A 17,977-nucleotide genomic window follows, 5' to 3' on the forward strand; every position below is an offset into this window, starting at 1 on the left:
CATCTAACTGTTGTGTGCAAGAGCCCTAAACCAGGTGCTGATTAACTGAACCTGCTTGTTTGTCAAGTGATCAAATCTTTTATGCATCACTAAACAATCATTTGTCAGCAGCATATTGAGCCATGTAAGCAGAGGATGTGCTCCAAACGAATATGAGCAACCATATTAACAATTATTTATCGCTATACTTCAGATGGTTGTAGCATGTAAACAGCACTTAACAAGGCAGAAAGCTTCCAATGTTAAAGGACCCTAAGACCTTCCATGCCTCTTATCAGTTTGGTCGCTCTCCTGATAAGTATAGGTACTTTTTCCAGCTCCAGTGCATCCTTTCTATGAACTGGTGTCCAGAACTGACCTGCATATTCCAGATGAGGCCGCACCAAAGCTTTGTAAAGTGGTAATATTACATCCCTGTCTGGCAAGTCCATGTCTCTTGTAATAAATGCCAGTATGGCCTTAGAAGCAGCTCATTGACAATGCATGCTTAATTAGTCTATGATCAGGAAGTACATGAAAAAACTTCCTTACAAGTGACTTTTCCAGAGTTACTATTCCTAGGACATATAATGCACGTAGGTTATTGGGACTCGGATGAAAAACTTTACATTTATCCACAGAGGACCTCATTTCCCAAGTCCAAACATTTAGAGTATCCAAGTTAGTTTATGGATATCTTCAGTACTATCTGGCTAACAGTCAAATATATCTTTCATGTACATGACTTGGAATCAATCATATTTGAAAGGATATCTCAAGGACCATGGCTACAAGTATTAAAGCCCCAGTAGCCATAGTCCCAAGAAAAGAATATAAATGAAAGAACTAATCTTTTAAACCCGAGATCGTGACTTTCTTTACAAAAAAAAAATCTTTACCAATGCCTTGGAAGAGGTTTAGGCAAGGTGTTCTGTATGGAGACTTACTGGGAGTACTCCATGGTCTGGAGACTTACTGGCAATGTTTCATGGGAAAATAATATTCAAAGAGGTATCTCCCAAGAAAGAGAACCATCTCGCCAGCACCACTCATTGGAAGGGGCTCCCTATAAATCAAGATATGACTTTCCAACAAGTCTTGGGGTTTGACAGGGAATATAGCCATCCGTATACAGCTTTTTCTGGGTGCTTAACCCTCATCAGTACAGAGTAGGATTCTGTCTGGCTATGTGGGATGCCTTGGAAGTGGCTTTGGCAGGGTGCTGAATCTGCTTAAAGAGACTTGTCCCAAGTGCAAAAAAAGTGCACAAGGATTTGATCTATTGCAAGCCCCCCATAAAAGAAGGGCCCACATAAACCAATCCCCATCCCTCCAAGCCAAAAGGCCCTGCAAGGGGTCAGGAACACGTGGCCATCCTCAGCCGAAGCCAAGGAAGAGCTTATTTTGCTCTGACGTCCACCTGGGCTGCCACCCCAGGTGTTGGCTAAATTCCTCAATCGAGGTCTGGCTCTCCAGTCAAGGGATTGCAGGAGGGTGAAAAACTGGCACCCTTGCACACTTCGAGATGGTTTGGCCAGCCATGTCTTAATCTGCACCCCTCAGCCCTGGAATTTGCTGAAACATTTATAAAGAGAACCTCACTGCAGACTATAGTTCTGCAGAGAAACTTTAGAGGGAGACAGGGAGAAGGGGTACTACAACCTCCATCATTGCTGCTGTCTATATGTTGCTATTGGAGAGCAACTGCTTGGAAATGTGCTTTGATACTGTCGGATGTACTACTACTCCTATTCTGTACTTGAGTAAAGAGAGACTTATTTATTTACACCCACTGGCCTGGCTATTCACTTCGCTGTTTGCCAGCCGTTTGCACCTGCTTTCCTGTCTTCTAGCTAGAACAACACCTAATATCAAGGGCACCCCAGCAACCACCTGAGGGAAGAAATGGTGCAACCTCCAGTCACTTCATGGCCCCAGGGAGTCAGAGGGGAGATTGCTCCTGTGATCTGTAAGCACTACAACCACCCTCAGGGCCACAACCTCCACTCCCATCCTCCATGCACTTCTCAGTGTGCCACTTCTCTTATGCCTCTTACGACAATACTGGCTGTACCGTGATCTGTTCTTACTGCATCACAACTTGTTTTTCAGTTAGTGCAAGCTGTGGGGGATAGATGACATAATGGCTAAAACGAGCTCCTACCATATCTACTCAGTATGAGCATATCTTTTTCTAAATGTAATAAAGCTTTAAAACAGGAAAGCTGGGGACAGATGGCTTACAAGCTTTAAAAAAAAAAGCAACAAGAACCTGTTATATGTAAAAAAACAAGAGGCGGATATACTATAAGTGTTTAATACTGTTTAGAGTAGTAATAACATATAAAGGAAACCATAGCTAAAAACCTACCTATACAAGAGTGCCATCTAGTGGTACCGTGTGTGACAGCAACCTACCAGTATTAGTCAAAGATAATGATTTTTATACACGTTTATTTCTTAACCATATATGCAGTTAGGTGCAGAAATATTTGGACAATGACACAAGTTTTGCTGTTTCAGCTGAAAAAAAAAGAAGAACTCTATCAGAGGAAATGTTAGGAGTGGCCAAATCAACAGCTTGGTACATTGTGGTCCAGCTCTGAACCTGGACAACCCCTTTAAGGCAGAAAGGCCCACAAACAAGCAACAACTGAAGATAGCTGTGGTAAAGGCCTGGCAAAGCATCACAAAGGAGGAAACCCAACGTTTGGTGATGTCCCTGGGTTCCAGACTTCAGGCAGTCATTGCCTGCAAAGGGTTTCTCTACAAAGCATTAAAAACGAAAATTTTATTTAGGCCTCATGCACACGACCGTTGCCCGGCCGTGGCTGTATTGTGACCCGCATACGGCGGACACTGGCACCAGACGTGTGCACCCCACATCATGGATGCGGACCCATTCACTTGAATTGAATTTACTTTGTCCAATTACTTTTGAGCCCCTGAAATGAGGATGCTTTGTAGAAAAATGGTTCCAATTCCTAAACGTTTCACAAGATATTTTTGTTCAACCCCTTGAATTAAAAATGAAAGTCTAGTTGTTTCATTTCAAATCCAATGGTGGCATGCAGAGCCCAAATCATGAAGATTGTGTCACTGTCCAAATATTTCTGGACCTAACTGTATATTGGGTGAGAACAAGATTTCCTGCAAAAAATAAAATAAAAATTAATACACTATTGTGGACCACAATGTAATAATAGTTTACATTTAAATGTATTCTGCAGCAGAATAACAACCCCAAACATACAGCCAATGTTATTAATAGAGATGAGCGAAGCTTTGAAAACCTCATTCGACAACTTCGCCAAATTTAGGCAAGAAATTTGAACAGTTACTAATAAATTGGTAAAAAATTGCTATAAATCAAGTGTACCCACACAACTCTGCCTTAGGGCCCTTGCACACGACCGTATGCCCTCTGAGACATACAGTCTGTGAGCAGGCCATATGCCCCGGAGTAACATACAACGTGTGCACGGGAGCGCACAGCATCATAGATTACAGTGATAGTGTGCACGTTGGGCCGCCCGCAAGGCCATTGACCCGCAACTCATATGATCTCATGAGTGTGGGACAATGGCCCCGTGGGCGGCCCGATGTGCACAGCATCATTGTAATCTATAACGATGTATGCTGCTCCGGGATATATGGCCCGCTCACGGTCGTGTGCAAGGGCCCTTAGGGTACGGCCACACAAAGCGGCCATGCTGTGGGTGGGTTTAATAATAAACACTGCTCTGTATAGTCCTTGTTCATTGTTATTGGCCGTGCAGCACCTTAAAATAGGTGCGGTTGCTGGTTTGGGGTTTGGCTGGTTAGGTGGGGGGAAAATATGTATATTATTGCTGTTCTGGCTTGCAGTCTCCTGCAGGTTATTTGAAAGTAAACACAGAATATTAATCAGCTCTAGCATTCCCAATTCTCCAACCCCAGCGCTATCCTGCCCTACAGGTGGGAGCCCTTCTTCTGCCATCTGCTTTTCCTCCTTTTCCACACCATTTAATATCGATGAGAATATGTCATCAGGATCATCCAGTTACTTCTCTCGCTGCATCTTGATAACCTTACTAGGACATGGAGACTTTGAAGGATGGTTTGGAAAAAGTAAAGCCAGCAAAAGATGAGGATGGTCATTATTAAGACCTGGCCGCGTAAGGGGTGCAGACTGTATGGCATTGGTTGGTACTGAATTGCATATCAGATATAGGAATAAGTAAATGTAGGAATAAATAAAACTGATGTAGAATAAGTCTCCCTGTAGTCTCTCTCTCCAATATTCTCCTATTAATCATTTTCAGCAACAATGTCTCAGGCGCATGAGCGCTTGCCACATCTCTCCCTAGGCTCAGCTCACAGCACAATGGTGGAGACTGAGCAGGATCAGGGTTTTATAGGGCTGTGACATCACAGGGATGGCTATCTGCCGATTGGATGGCTGCACAGCATTATGGGCGATCTCGCATTCCCGGGCTTCATACTTTCACTTTGTAATATGTGCAGCTACTATTTTAGTTCAAACTGATTTGTTACCACGAAGCGCAAGGAAATTCGGACTGAATTCCACTGTAAATGCTTCGCTTCACTCAAAACTAGTTATTAAGAACTATCTTCTGTGTAAAGAAGAACATGGAGTTCTAGAAGTGATTATATGACGTCCACTGGGACCTGATCTCAACATCATCTAGTCTGTCTGTGATTACATGAAGAGACAGAAGGAGTGGGGCAAGCCTACATCCACAGAAAATCTGTGGTTAGTTCTCCAAGATGTTTCGAACAGCCTCCCCTCAAAAACTGTGTGTAAGTGTGCCTAGAAGAAATTATGCTGTTTTGAAGGCAAAGTGTGGTCACACCAAGTATTGATTTGATTCAGATTTTGTTAGGCAGCCAGGGAGACAGACGCAGTCTCATCGGAAGCATGTCACCAAGCGAAGACGTGTCTGTCATTCTCCCAAGTGGTCTCCGGTGGGACATCCCTCACCCCTTGTTGGCCTCGAGCGGCGGGGTAAGATTTGCGCTTTATGCATGCGCATCACTCCAGATCTTGGTACTGCTGGAAGACAGGATGCCGTCATTTCCAGCTCTGACGCTGGTCAGGGGTCCCGGGACGCCGGAACCCCTAGCGTCAGCTGTTGCCAGGGAACCTCTGTTGTCATGTCTCCTGACTTGGACATGTGGTGGGAGGTTCTTTCCTCTCCACACTCTCAGCCCTCACCTGTGCTTCTCTGGTCTAAGGGGTGTGACCTCAGCAGTGTCAGGTGATCTGTGAAGGGATATTTAAACATGGTCTTTTCTCTCACTCACTGCTGATTATTCAGTTACTTCCTGGTTCTGGATCTGAAGCTATCTGGTGAATGGTTTCTCTAGTTATTGACGCTGACTCTGGCTTTGGTTTTGGTTATCTTCTGGTTCTTGTGCCCTTGCTTGCGTTTACTGATCATTCTCGTGTTTCCCTATTGACCATTGCAGAGTGCCACGGCATTTACTTTGGGGTTTTGCCCAACTGCGGTCGGTGTGCCCAGCCACCAGCCGCCCTACTAATTGACACCTGGGAAGGGCTCTGCCAAAGTCCCCATTCCTGCTGGAGGCGGGTGAAGAGTACCCCGGCCCTCAAGGGTGTTCAGAGTGTGACGGCTTGTGCAAAGTGTGTCTGGTACAGCGCGTTTGCTGGCCGTCAGTTTGGCTTTTTCATTACATATGCATTACAGATTTCTCTTTTGTTCATTCTCTTTGCATTTTGTAAACTGCACAGCAGTATATATAGTCTTTTCTCAATCAACTGAACAAAGCGCCTAAAGGCATTGTCCAGTATAGTATGTAAATACAGATTGAAGGGGTTCTAAAAAAAGTGTTGTCCCATGATAAATATTCTAGTTTTCAAACCAGCATCTGTATCATGTAATTAAAAATGTATCTTTTTCTAATTTCTCTGTCCTGCCGACTATGATGGAGGCACGTGCCAAGTTCCAACCTTCAACAGCCACCAGCTGCAGTAGAAAGGATACGTCCCCAAGAATAGACACGCCCCGAAGCTGACACTTGAAATACCTGTATATCTAGCAGAACAATTGTAGTAATGAATGGGGAGATCTCTGGATCCATGTGAGGTACAGGGCTGGTTCTAGCTTTGTTAGAAAGAGGTTGTCATGTACTAGATTATGTATGATTTTTTATATTATTAATGGGATAACCCCTTTAAATTATGACAACCTATGTACCTATAATCAGCACTGCATCTGTGGTAGCATGCACCAGTACTGGATTTCACAGGGCTTTTAATCAGAGTATAACATAGCTGGATTCTACATGTCCCTGAATTTTGTAGGCTTAGGCCCAGGAGAGGGAAGTCTGATAGTGTAGGTCCCATGTATTAGAAGCCTCCTTGTCACTGGGAAATGGGCACATCTTAATTTTGATTTAAAAAAGTGCGAAAACAGCTTCTAATTATCGCATAGTAAGTATAGCAGTAATACAATTCAGATTTATTCATGTTTCCAGTGCTTGCTTGTGTATTTTGCACATGAAGCAGTGTGCTGCTGCATATAGTGTTTGCTTGGTTTTGCATTGCTGCCATGGTAGCGTTCATCTATATTTCATATTGCTTGGAGGTGCTGGTCTAACTTTGTTTTTTGCATATATATTATCAGGGAATATAGACTTATAGAGGGGCGTCCCCTTCTCAGGACTCTATTTGTCACAGCAAACAATGTCTCACGCTCATTTGAATGGACACCATGTGATACCACTTTTCTCCTGCAGATGTCAGTTTAGAGCAAATGTGCATCCATCCACAACAAGAGAATCCTCAAAGAAGTGTTGTTCTAATGAGTGAAAAAATGTACATTGCTAATATATTTTGTCCTAATCCTCAATCACTATTTTAAGATCTGTTTGCTGTCAGTGAACAGCAGCATTCTTTGTTTAGCATCAAGGAGCTGAAAACTTGTTTTGATCTTGTTAAAGCATGGGCCGTTCTGAAAATTTTGAAAATGTGGGAAAAGGTTGTGAAATATGCCCCTAAATCTCGCCAACTATATGTTACATTCTTCATCAGTGACATCATTTCCAATGGCAGCTGCTTCCTATTAACCAGTCTCCTCTCATCCTTCACAACCAGAGAACACGTTCTCTTGCTGTACATAAAAATTGCTACGTATAATCCATCATGGCGATTTATTATAAAGGATATAATAAAAAAATAAATTGTTAAACCTGACAATAAAAAACTGCAATATTGTGATAGATCTATTTACAGTGTATGTATTAAAGCGGAATAACTGTCAGTACACTGCTTTGCTAATGCATTGTAATACACACTTCCAATGCTACCGACCCTGATTTTGAAGCAGTTCTTGATATTTACATGGAGCTTCCTCATGAAAAGAGGTTCTGCAGTAGCTGAGATGTAATACAGCCTCACGCCTCTGTATGACCACTGAACTCTTTGGTGACTTTTATGTACAGTACAGATCATACTATGTCAGATATAGTTACTATTGAGCATGATTGAATTAAAGAGGCCATTACTTCTAATGAAAATATAATTAGGAATTGCGATTAATGTGTTCATTAATGACAGACTGTTAATTGGGGGCATTTTTTTATTATTGAATTGTACTCATTTTGAGCTAAAAATATTTTTTTAAATTGGTCTTTATTTAAAATATATATATATATATATATATATATATATATATGGTGTCCTGTTTCTGTACAGAGCTGATGTGCTCTAGTTGCACCCTTTCGATTTTCTGTCTTTTCCGCCAGACCAGGAGTAGACGGACTCCGTATCTCTGCTCTCTGACATTATAAACACTCATTATAGCTCAGTTCTTCTCTTACTGATAAGAATGTGGATTACATAAGTGTTTATGACCTCTCAGAAGTATAATTACCAGTCACACAGCTAGAAAAACAGTCTAAGGGGTTCTCTCATCATAGACAACATTGTGTTATAGGTGCGGTCCCACCGCTGGGACCTGCACCTATATAGAGAACAGAGCTGGCTCCCCATAGAAGTGAATGGGAGCATACTGCAAATGCGTGGCCACCGCTCCCATTCATTTCTATGGGGCCGACGGAAATAGCCGAGCCAGCGCTCGGCTATTGTCGCCAGCCCCATAGAAAATGAATAGAGGGAAGCTGCGCATGCGCAGTGCTCCCTCCTTCACTTCCAGGGACCCGTTCTCGATATAGGTGCGAGTTCTGCACCTATAAGACAATAGGGGCATATCCTAGCGATATGCCCCCATTGGCCATGATGATACAACCCCTTTAATCCTTTGTAACAGAATGGCTCAATATTTTTAATAAAGGCCAACTGAAAAAAATAAATGTTAGCCATAAATAAGTAACATTAATTTATTTAAAAAATTGCCTCCAAAGGTGTACATAGCCTTTAAGTAGTTAAAAGGGAAAATATGTCCTCTATAGAAAGACCCCAGGATGTTGCTTTGCACGGAGTGCGCGGCCTGCCTCCTACTACAACGTTGTGAATCACATCGCCCTGCATCCTTTGCACTCCACTAGAAATCCTTCTCGATTTTGCACCTTAAATTAAGCAACTTCATTATTCAACCTAAATTATCCTACAGGAAAAATGTATCCCATACTTTTCATTATTAGTATGTACAAGTTCTGTAACTGAAACCGCCATAGATGCTGGGATGGGGACAGACACAAATGAACACGACACTCACACATTTCACCAGGAGAAAGCGACAAATGAACATCTTAGCTTGAATTAATAGATTAGATGTAAGACATCATGGGCAAACAGCTGGCGCTGTCTGTGTGAGTGGTGAAGTATAGACAAGCAGATACGAGGCACTTACCACAGCCTTCAACAGGATCAGACGGGGGAAAAAGCAAATGTATGCGTTAGGAGTGAGGTGGAATATAGAGAGGGATTGTAAAAGTCATTGCACAGGCCACAAATCATCACTAAGTCTGATACCGGGAAGCAGTCATTGAAGCAAAGGCTCGTGCTGTGCTTAATATGCCACATTTTATATGTCGTCAGCAAGTCAGGGATCGCCTTTCTATAAATGAACTGGAGCAGAAAACCTATTTTATATTCGCCTTCATTGTTTGTCTTGGGAGACTCCACATGCCAGTGTGCGTTCCTTGGCTTTAGTGCTGCTTCATTTTACCCTATGCGTCACCTTTTTAAAGGGGTGGGAATTCAAACAAACAGATGCAATTGTGTTTATAAGGTTTCATTTTAATGGTTCTCTCTCTCTAATTATTACCTTTTAATGTAGTGACCAGAGAAATAAACCCTATTGTTCTATACCACAAAGCTGCATTCCTAAGGGCTGTCTGAAAGATTTTCTGACCGATCATTGGTCAGATGGCTGTTTACACACACAGATCTTTTGTGATACACACCAACTATTGGTCTGGTTGGACAGAAGTTGGTCAGATAATCTGTGAGTTCATTGTATATGCGTACTGCACACTGGGCAGGAGGAGGAGGGGGGCACCTGAACTAGGTATAAAGGATAGTTATGGATGTAATAATGGGCGCTGGTCCGCAGCAGGAGCTGGGTCACTAGTTGCTAAGTGATTTATGCACTTTATGCTGTATGTGATCTGTATCTTATATGTCTTCTTCTGTATATGTCTTTTACCACTGTTTACTAAACCTTTTATTTATTTTAGCCTTTGTTTAAGCCTATTTATTCCCGTATCTTAGAATCTACCACAAAACAGCAATTTAAACCCACATACTGGGGAAAAAATAGTGTATTTTTACAGTTACATTTTCCTCCTTAGCCTTAGGCTACATGCACATGACCATAGTGTGTTTTGTGGTCCGCAAATTTCGAATCCACAAAACGCGGATGACATCCGTCGGCAATTTGCGGAATGAAACAGACAGCCATTAATATAACTGCCTTTTCTTGTCCGAAAAACGGACAAGAATAGGACAGGTTATATTTTTTTTGTGGACCACGAAACGGAGCAACGGATGCGGACAGCACACGGAGTGCTGTCCGCATCTTTTGCGGCCTCATTGAAGTGAATGGGTCCGCATCCAAGCCGCAAAAACTGCAGCTCGGATGCACACCAAAACAATGTTCGTGCGCATGAGGCCTTACAGTGTGGAAACCTCAAACACAAAACATTTCAAAAGGGGGTAATGGGTGCCTAATGATGAATTACAATAGATGGAAAGCTGCACTACCTCTTACAAACACTAGGTGGCATGCCACAGTTAAACTATGTTATCAATAGTGTATACATAACCAGTCTATATTTGTGTTTCAACTACTAAAGGGTAGTAGATAGTATGGGTCTTCAATATTGGATCAGTGACACCCAGCACCAGGCAGCTACAGGCACTGGAACCTATACAGTGGAAGGAGATGGATGCAGAAGGCTCTGTCCATTGTTTAGTTTAATTTGAACAGGAGCCGAGTTGCAGTATACAACATGGTGCTTGATGGGGATGCTGGGTGTCAGTTCCCCGCCAATCTGATATGGATGATCTATCCTGAGGATGAGTTATCAACATCTAAGTCCAAGGAAACCCCCTGTAAGGGTTTGTGCACACACCACAGCAAGGAGCCTTTATGAAATTGCACAGAGGCTGTATGATTCCCTACTATGAAGCTGCATGATCTCCATGTGTTGCTGCCAGAAGGTCAAAATGATCAAAATATTCTTCCCTAGAAGCAATACATCCACACAGTCCAATACAGCATGCCACCATTTTTTTCTGCCAGATTTCGATGCAGGGCAGGCATAATGAGGCCCTAATGGCTCTATGCAGAATGTCTGTAAACTTTAGATAGTTGGTATTATAGCTCTTATACTGTGAATGTAAAATAAGCAAGTTATGTTGTGATGTTAACCCTTAACTCAGGTGTCGGACTAACAAATGTCTGTACAAATGTCCCATACATAACAGTCCTTATGCTTGGATTCATTCCTTCAGATTGATGGGGCCAGTGATGCCACAGAATTGCAAATAACCTTTAGTCTGATCATTTTTGGGTGAAGGAGAAACTCATAAAGGTTTCTTCTCTGGTGTGCATGGGAGGGGATATTGGAGCTAGGACCCCTAGCCATGCTGTAGAAAAAGCACTTAACCATATGCACATTTACACAAGGGACAGAAACGCCACTGATTTGTTATAACTTACTGAAACATGAAAATAGAGAGCAGAGGGGAGCATTACTGCCCCCTAGTTCAGAGCATCAGTGTGAGATCCCCCTAGTCTGTAATCTTCAGACCTGACTTATCTTAAATACATATATCAGAAGATTGTAAATCCAGATATTAACAGGTTTGTCCTCCACAATGTGTCCTTTATCTGATCCTTACATGGAGTTGATGCTATCAGAATTTAATCTGCGGCTAATTATGATGGATAATATGATACCATTACAAGATTTGCTGAAGCTTTGGCCTTTTCTGCATTGCAATGAATAATAACTGTATTCTTGAACAAAGTAATCAATCTTTTATGTATAATGAGATATATAAATAATTCAAGAACTGTAAAAATGCACTGGCTGTCCGTCTATGAATTCTATGAATATTGCACATGGACTATACTACTGTAATTCCCAGTATATTCTCAGTATATACACTCAAACGCTTGGCAATGAAACATATGAAGGCTACAATTATTACAAAATAGGCAGTGATAAGCTGTGTAAAAAAAAAAAATATATATAGCAATCATATTATCTATGATAATCCAGATCATTGGTCAAACGCATTCAGATCCCTATATTTAAATAGGAGTGAAGATTTTAGAGCCCGCTTACCTGGCCATAGAAGGCGACTCGATAATAACGCCCAAATAACCTTTTCTCTGCATTTACAACCTCTGCTATCTTTAAGTAAGATCTGTGTATACGATAATACAGCTCTGACAACCGCTGAAATGAGGTGAACATAGGGGAAAACAGATCATTAGTACAATTTTTGAAACTCGACAGACCCATTATAAACAATACTGTCTGTCCGCCACCATTGGCGTGTCCTTTTGAACAGCTCACTCTAAGACAGCAGGCACTGTGCTGTCTGATGTGTGAGCAGCAGGTAGAAAGTCACCCTCCCTCCCACCTCTGCAGCTGACAGAAGTTGATTTTTAACTTCATTTTTTCAATCCCCGTCGGCTGAGGAGTGATATGGGGCATGGTCTAAATTGATCAGGGAGTGTCTTAGCGGACCTAGGGGTGGGGTTTTAAATTTGTCTTTTGAGGGTGGACATATTGTGGCAGGGGGAGTGTCTGGGCTCCTTCCTGCAAGACTGACGCCCCTCTGTGCACCTTACTGAATCATTTGCATACCAAATAAACTTGATTTTCAGAGGATAAAAACATATATTGCTGGAACAAAGGCACATCTGGAAATAAGGTGCTAAGTGCTATTAGGCCATGGCTTTACTTCAATAGCGATTATCCTGGTGACAGATTTCCTTTAAAGCTCTCCTACAGCAAGTGAAGATAAATGGCTGGGTTCTTATGGAATCCTGGAGTAAAACTGTGTATGTGATGGCTAACGGCCTGCGAGCTTTTATTGGCTGATAAGGGTCATGTGACGAGGCTTCTATTGTCTAATGCATTTTTTAGGAATATCTCAGGAACAGTACGTCCTAGAGAGCTAAGACCTGGTCTAAAACCTTCCTAATGTACCTGTGTGCCAAATTTCGTGATTGTAAATGTGACGGTGCGGATTCCTTTAGCAGACATACAGTACATACATACACACACACACATACACTCAGTTTTATATTTTATATTTTTATTATTTTATCTATTATTTATTACCTTGTATATTTGTGCATTGTAACTGTACTAATAAATCTGGTTTAGCAGTCCTTAACATTATGAGATCATTTTTAAGCAACATATTTGATACTATAGATCTGTTATGATCCATTTTGTAAAGGATCCTGTAGGATCTCTTTGAGTTGTAAGGGATCTGTGTAACTAACAAACTATTGTAAAACAGAGGAATTCTAATTATCATTACCCGCAGACAGTTACAAGCACAAAATATTAGTATTAAACTTTAATTTGTCAAATGGGCATTATACAAACTCCCTGGATATTTACACAAGAGTTAAATGCTATGGACACTTTTGGGGGCAATTTTTTAATCACTACATCTACTAATTTTAGGCAAAATATATTTATTTTTTTGTCATTTGGTCTTTATTAAAAGTTTTCAACAGTTTTTCCTGTACAGCTTTAATTTTTAGTGCATCTGCAGACTATTGTTTTCCCCTTCTTAGTGAATGTTACAGCAGTGGTGGCTTGCAGCTGCCACTGCCCTGTTAGACTTGCTCTGATGGGCTGGACCCACTTTCTTCTCTTGGCTGAAGTTGGCCATCAGGTCCACTCCGTCACCTCTTGCAGGCAATGGCCTGCTTATTGGTCAGTCTCTCCCCTGTACCCGTAGGGTGAGCATGCCTCCCCGGCTCTTAGTGGGCCAGCATACATTCCCCTATCTTCACCAGCCAATGGCTGGCAAAATGTGGAGATTTAAGACACCTTCTCCAGTATCCAGGTGCCTGAGCAATAAGGTTCATGGCTTGCTAGTTCCCTGCCATTTTTTTGTGTGCCTTTGTACCAACCACTGCGCGTTTCCTGACTTTGACCCTCTGTTGCCTGCTTGACCTTGTGCCTGATTTACTGTACTGACTATGTGCTGCCTGCCCTGACCTTGGTTCTGTTCCAAGTATTCACATGACCTCTGCCTTCCCAGACCTCAGCCTACTACTGACTATGAGTTTTTCCTCTGTCTTCGGTGTCTCTTGACCTCTGTGAGTCAGCAGCCAACCACATGGAGACTACTCCAAAAGCTAGCGGTCTGGTGCGTTCCCTGCAGCCCTAAGTCAAATCTGTTGGGTGGCCCAGTGGTTCCATACCCACCGCCGTAACAGTGAATCCAAGCAGCTCTGAAGGCTTGGTGTGTAAACCTTATCTGTACTTTGTTACCATTCATAAGCACTATTTATAGCTAAATTCTGATTTCAGGGATAAGGGCTACGCATTGAGCACTCAAAGCACTCAAAGCATCTGACTGAGCAGTGGGAAGCAAGTAGTCTGAATACACTGAAAGTGAAAGCTGTACAGCAAAATCTGTTGAAAAAAATATTTTTAACCCAAAATGAGTAGAATGGTTAAAAAAAAAATGTCCCAAAATGGTCCATAATCCTTAAGATTTCTAGCTTCTTAGTCATTTAAGCCATTTGATGGAGGTAAGACACAAAGTTACCTTGAAATCCCTCTGCTTCTCAAATACAGCAATGACTGGCTTGCTGACATCAGCAATCAGCTCATATCGTTCAGATTTCCAGAGGAAGTCAACACATAGGTCCAACTGCTCCACTAAAGTACTCTGCAGGGAAACGAAGACACACAAACATGTCAGCACCCTATTTATCTGTACAGAATTCCCACTAATATCACTTAGGGAGTGTTCAAGAGGAACATTGTGGAGAAGAGCAGTCAAACCATGGCCAAAATTGTGGAATTCAATGCATCTTCAGTGTTACTACAATTTACTGCAAATTTGTTGTGTACTGTACATTACATCCTTGTATACGATTCATTGCTTACCTCATTGTAGGGGGTGTCCTGCATCCCTGAGTCTTCTTTCATTGCCCCTTCTTCCTTGATATTTGGAGTGATACTCTGAAAGGCTGGCCATCCCATGGAAAATAAACCTGTCAATAAAGCCATTAGTTTTAGTAGTCTCCCTCTCTGTGACTGACGGGGACACGGGTGCATGAGGTTTTACACTGATATAGAATGATATGTTTGGCATGGTGCACTTGTCTTGTATGTTCTTCAATAGAACTATTTATAACCTATGCACTAGATAGGTGATAAAAGGTATGATTGCCGGGGCCCTACATTAACTGGTCCCCCATCAATCATTAGAACATTAGTCCACAGTCCGTTGTTCCTCCCCACCTACATGAACACAGTGAGGAGGAGACTGAATATAGCAGTGGTTGAGCACACTCACTATTGCTCCATTCATACCTTGAAGGACTAATACTGTATGTGTGGTGTCATTACCCTCTGCAGAACAGACATGAAGGGATTAGGTGGTAAACACTAGCTTAACAAAGTAACTGAAAATAGCACTTAAGATAGATCATCAGCATAAGACGTAAAGGGATTATGCCACTAATATACATGTATCCTGCCCAACAGATATCACTATTATATAACTTTTCCCAAATACCACCATTTATCAAAACTGTCTTATTCTAAAGTAATTAGCCGACCATTACACCCTGTGGCAAATCAGTTTCAATTTTCAGTTGGTGTTGGTTGGGTCCTGTATTGTAGCCTTATAATGTAGGTAGTAGGGAGCCTCAAGTAAGAACAAGAGGTGTTGTTAGTGCCGCATGTCCTGCTGATGTCAGGACACATCTCACTGCCCTAAGGCATGATGGGACAGCAGTCACATGACAAACCAGGAAGTAGGATTCAAGCATGGGGGATAAGAGAAAACTGCAATTGAGGTACCTTTGGGGGAAAAAAAATATCCAAGGAGGAACAGGAGCTACAGTGATTGATGAAAATACACTTTAAAGTGAAAAGTAGTTTATGGCACAACTCCTTTAAAGATTTTGTGAGAATTTAGGCTGTAGAGAGATTGTCATACATTCAAATAGGACATATGGAAAAGGGTTGTCATGATGCGGCAACTCCGAATAGTATGACACTGAAGACATTAAAGGGGTTTTACAGATCTTTTATATGTATAATCCATCCTTAAAAGGTCATCGCCCTGATCTGATAGTGATGATCTGTCCTAAGGATAAGTCACCAATATAAAAGTCCAGGATAATATGTGACTGATGTGTGTGTTTTGCTACATCTAATGTTTGGCGTAATACAATTCTTGAGCTGATAATCTATGCCAGGAGCTTCAAAACTGGTTGGCAGACAACCACACACTCCAGCTGTGATTAAATAACCAGAATTTTCAATTTAACTGACAAATTAGGATTTTAGTCATGCCGTAAAATTAGGAGCACTCATGATTATGTACTGTAAAAAAATGATTATATATCCAAACATGCATGTTAGAGTTTTGTTCTGTAAGCAGCCATGCATAGCAACATATTTCAGTCATGTATGGTCAATATGCAACAAACCAAAGAAAATCATGCATTCACTGCAAAAAGTTGCCTGACTGAGGACACCACATGGCCTGAGCACATGGCATGTAGTGTTAGGGCACTCACTTTTTGCACCGGTGGAGATTAGTAATTGGTTATATTCAGGGCAGTTGTCTTCTTCCAGCAGCATGCTTGGGGTCTTAGTAATTTCACTTTTCCAGTAACCTACAGTATAGCAGTGTCAAAGGAACTTTAGTATAGTGACCATAAGGGAATGTTAGTGCAAGTCATCTTAATGCCTACAAACGTGGATGTAGAGCTCAGTTATATACGTGGCACATGATTCCACAATTAACAGTGAGGCATCAAGTACCACGTTATTTATTATTAGTTATTAAGTATTACAAGTAAAGGTTTACCTTGTATTCTCAGAGATGCCTTACCTTTCCTTTTTAGATACTCTGCAATTAATGCAGCAATATGGACGTAGCACATGGCCGCCTGAAAGGACACAAACACAAGGCAATCATTTAATGCTCCGTATCAATTCGTTTTGTCACTGGGGTTATCCTGTACTATTTGTAACTGATGACCTGTCCTCTGGACACCTGGGACCCCCGCTGGTCAGCTGGTTGAGAAGGCCCAGTGCTCCTGTGAGCATCACATCCTTCTCACTGTTTACCCCAGTGACATCACGACTATCGGTCATGTGGCCTAGGCGCAGCTCAGCCCCTTTCACCTGAATGGGGCTGCGCCTAGGCCAAGTGATGGATGGTTGTGACTTCACTGGCCTAGGGTAAACAGCAAGAAGGATGTGATGCTCACAGGAGCACTGGGCCTTCTCAACCAGCTGACCGGCAGGGGTCCCAGGTGTCGAACCACCACTAATGAAATGCTCCGATGCTCATCTCAGAGGGTCTGAGTGGGGGAAGAAGGGGATATGTCCGCCTGTAACCTGGACAACCTCTTAGACCCATTAGCGATCACTGCCGTATTATTAAATCACTGGGTGCAGTGAGTTAAAGTGGTTGTCTCACTTCAGCAAATGGAATTTATCATGTAGACTGAGTTAACTGAAGGCACGTACTAATGTATTGTGATTGTCCATGTTGCCTTCTTTGCTGGCTGGATTCATTTTTTCATCACATTATATACTGCCTGTTTCTGCTAGTTTCCAGAAGTTATAAACTAGGCTAGTATGGAAGCTGCTGTGCATCTGTGCCTATGTGAGCTCCCACAGTCCCAGCCACCAGAGAGGCCATGGCTTTTCCCTATAGTGTGCAAGTACGACCTCTGCTGCTGGATTGCAGGGTGGTTGCAACCCCTGGAAATAAGCAGTGTATAATGTGATGGAAAAATGTATCAAGCCAGCAAAGGAAGCAATATGGACAATCACAATACATTAGTAAGTGCCTTGTATTCACTTTATACCCTACAAAGACTGCAAAAGTGGAGATATAGTGTAACATAACTGGCATAAGTCTATTTTCAGAAGTAGCATAGAAGTGAAGGGGGAGAGCAGCGTGTGACCCAGCAAGATGGGGTCCCCATTCTCAAGATAGGTGCAGGTCCCATATCTGTTAGATATTTATGGCTTAGGCTACTTTCACACTGGCGTTTTGGCTTTCTGTTTGTGACATCCATTCAGGGCTCTCACAAGCGGTCCAAAACGGATCAGTTTTTGCCCTAATGCATTCTGAATGGATAAGGATCCGCTCAGAATGCCTCCGTTCCATCTCCATTCCACTTTGGAGGTGGACACCAAAATGCTGTATGCAGCGTTTTGGTGTCCGTTTGACGAAACTGAGCCAAACGGATCCGTTCTGCCACACAATGCAAGTCAATGGGGACGGATCCGTTTTCCATGACACAATAGAAAACTTAAGTGG

General features: G+C 42.2%; 1 protein-coding gene across 5 annotated transcripts in view; it reads right to left on the reverse strand.

Moving 5' to 3' along the window:
- DOCK10 (dedicator of cytokinesis 10) overlaps window positions 1-17,977 on the reverse strand; it is a 362,682-nt gene that overhangs the window by 17,793 nt on the left and 326,912 nt on the right. For 4 of the 5 annotated variants that reach the window (XM_044290306.1, XM_044290309.1, XM_044290304.1 and 1 more), the window contains exons 46-50: window positions 16,532-16,589; window positions 16,215-16,313; window positions 14,569-14,675; window positions 14,225-14,347; window positions 11,764-11,877 (exon numbers count right to left, since the gene is read on the reverse strand). In XM_044290306.1, the coding sequence (XP_044146241.1) occupies window positions 11,764-11,877; window positions 14,225-14,347; window positions 14,569-14,675; window positions 16,215-16,313; window positions 16,532-16,589 (501 nt within the window). The remainder of the gene's footprint in view (window positions 1-11,763; window positions 11,878-14,224; window positions 14,348-14,568; window positions 14,676-16,214; window positions 16,314-16,531; window positions 16,590-17,977) is intronic. The other variant, XM_044290308.1, reaches the window with a different exon arrangement.

Source organism: Bufo gargarizans, chromosome 4 (genome assembly GCF_014858855.1).
Source record: "Bufo gargarizans isolate SCDJY-AF-19 chromosome 4, ASM1485885v1, whole genome shotgun sequence".
Classification (NCBI taxonomy): Eukaryota; Metazoa; Chordata; class Amphibia; order Anura; family Bufonidae; genus Bufo; species Bufo gargarizans.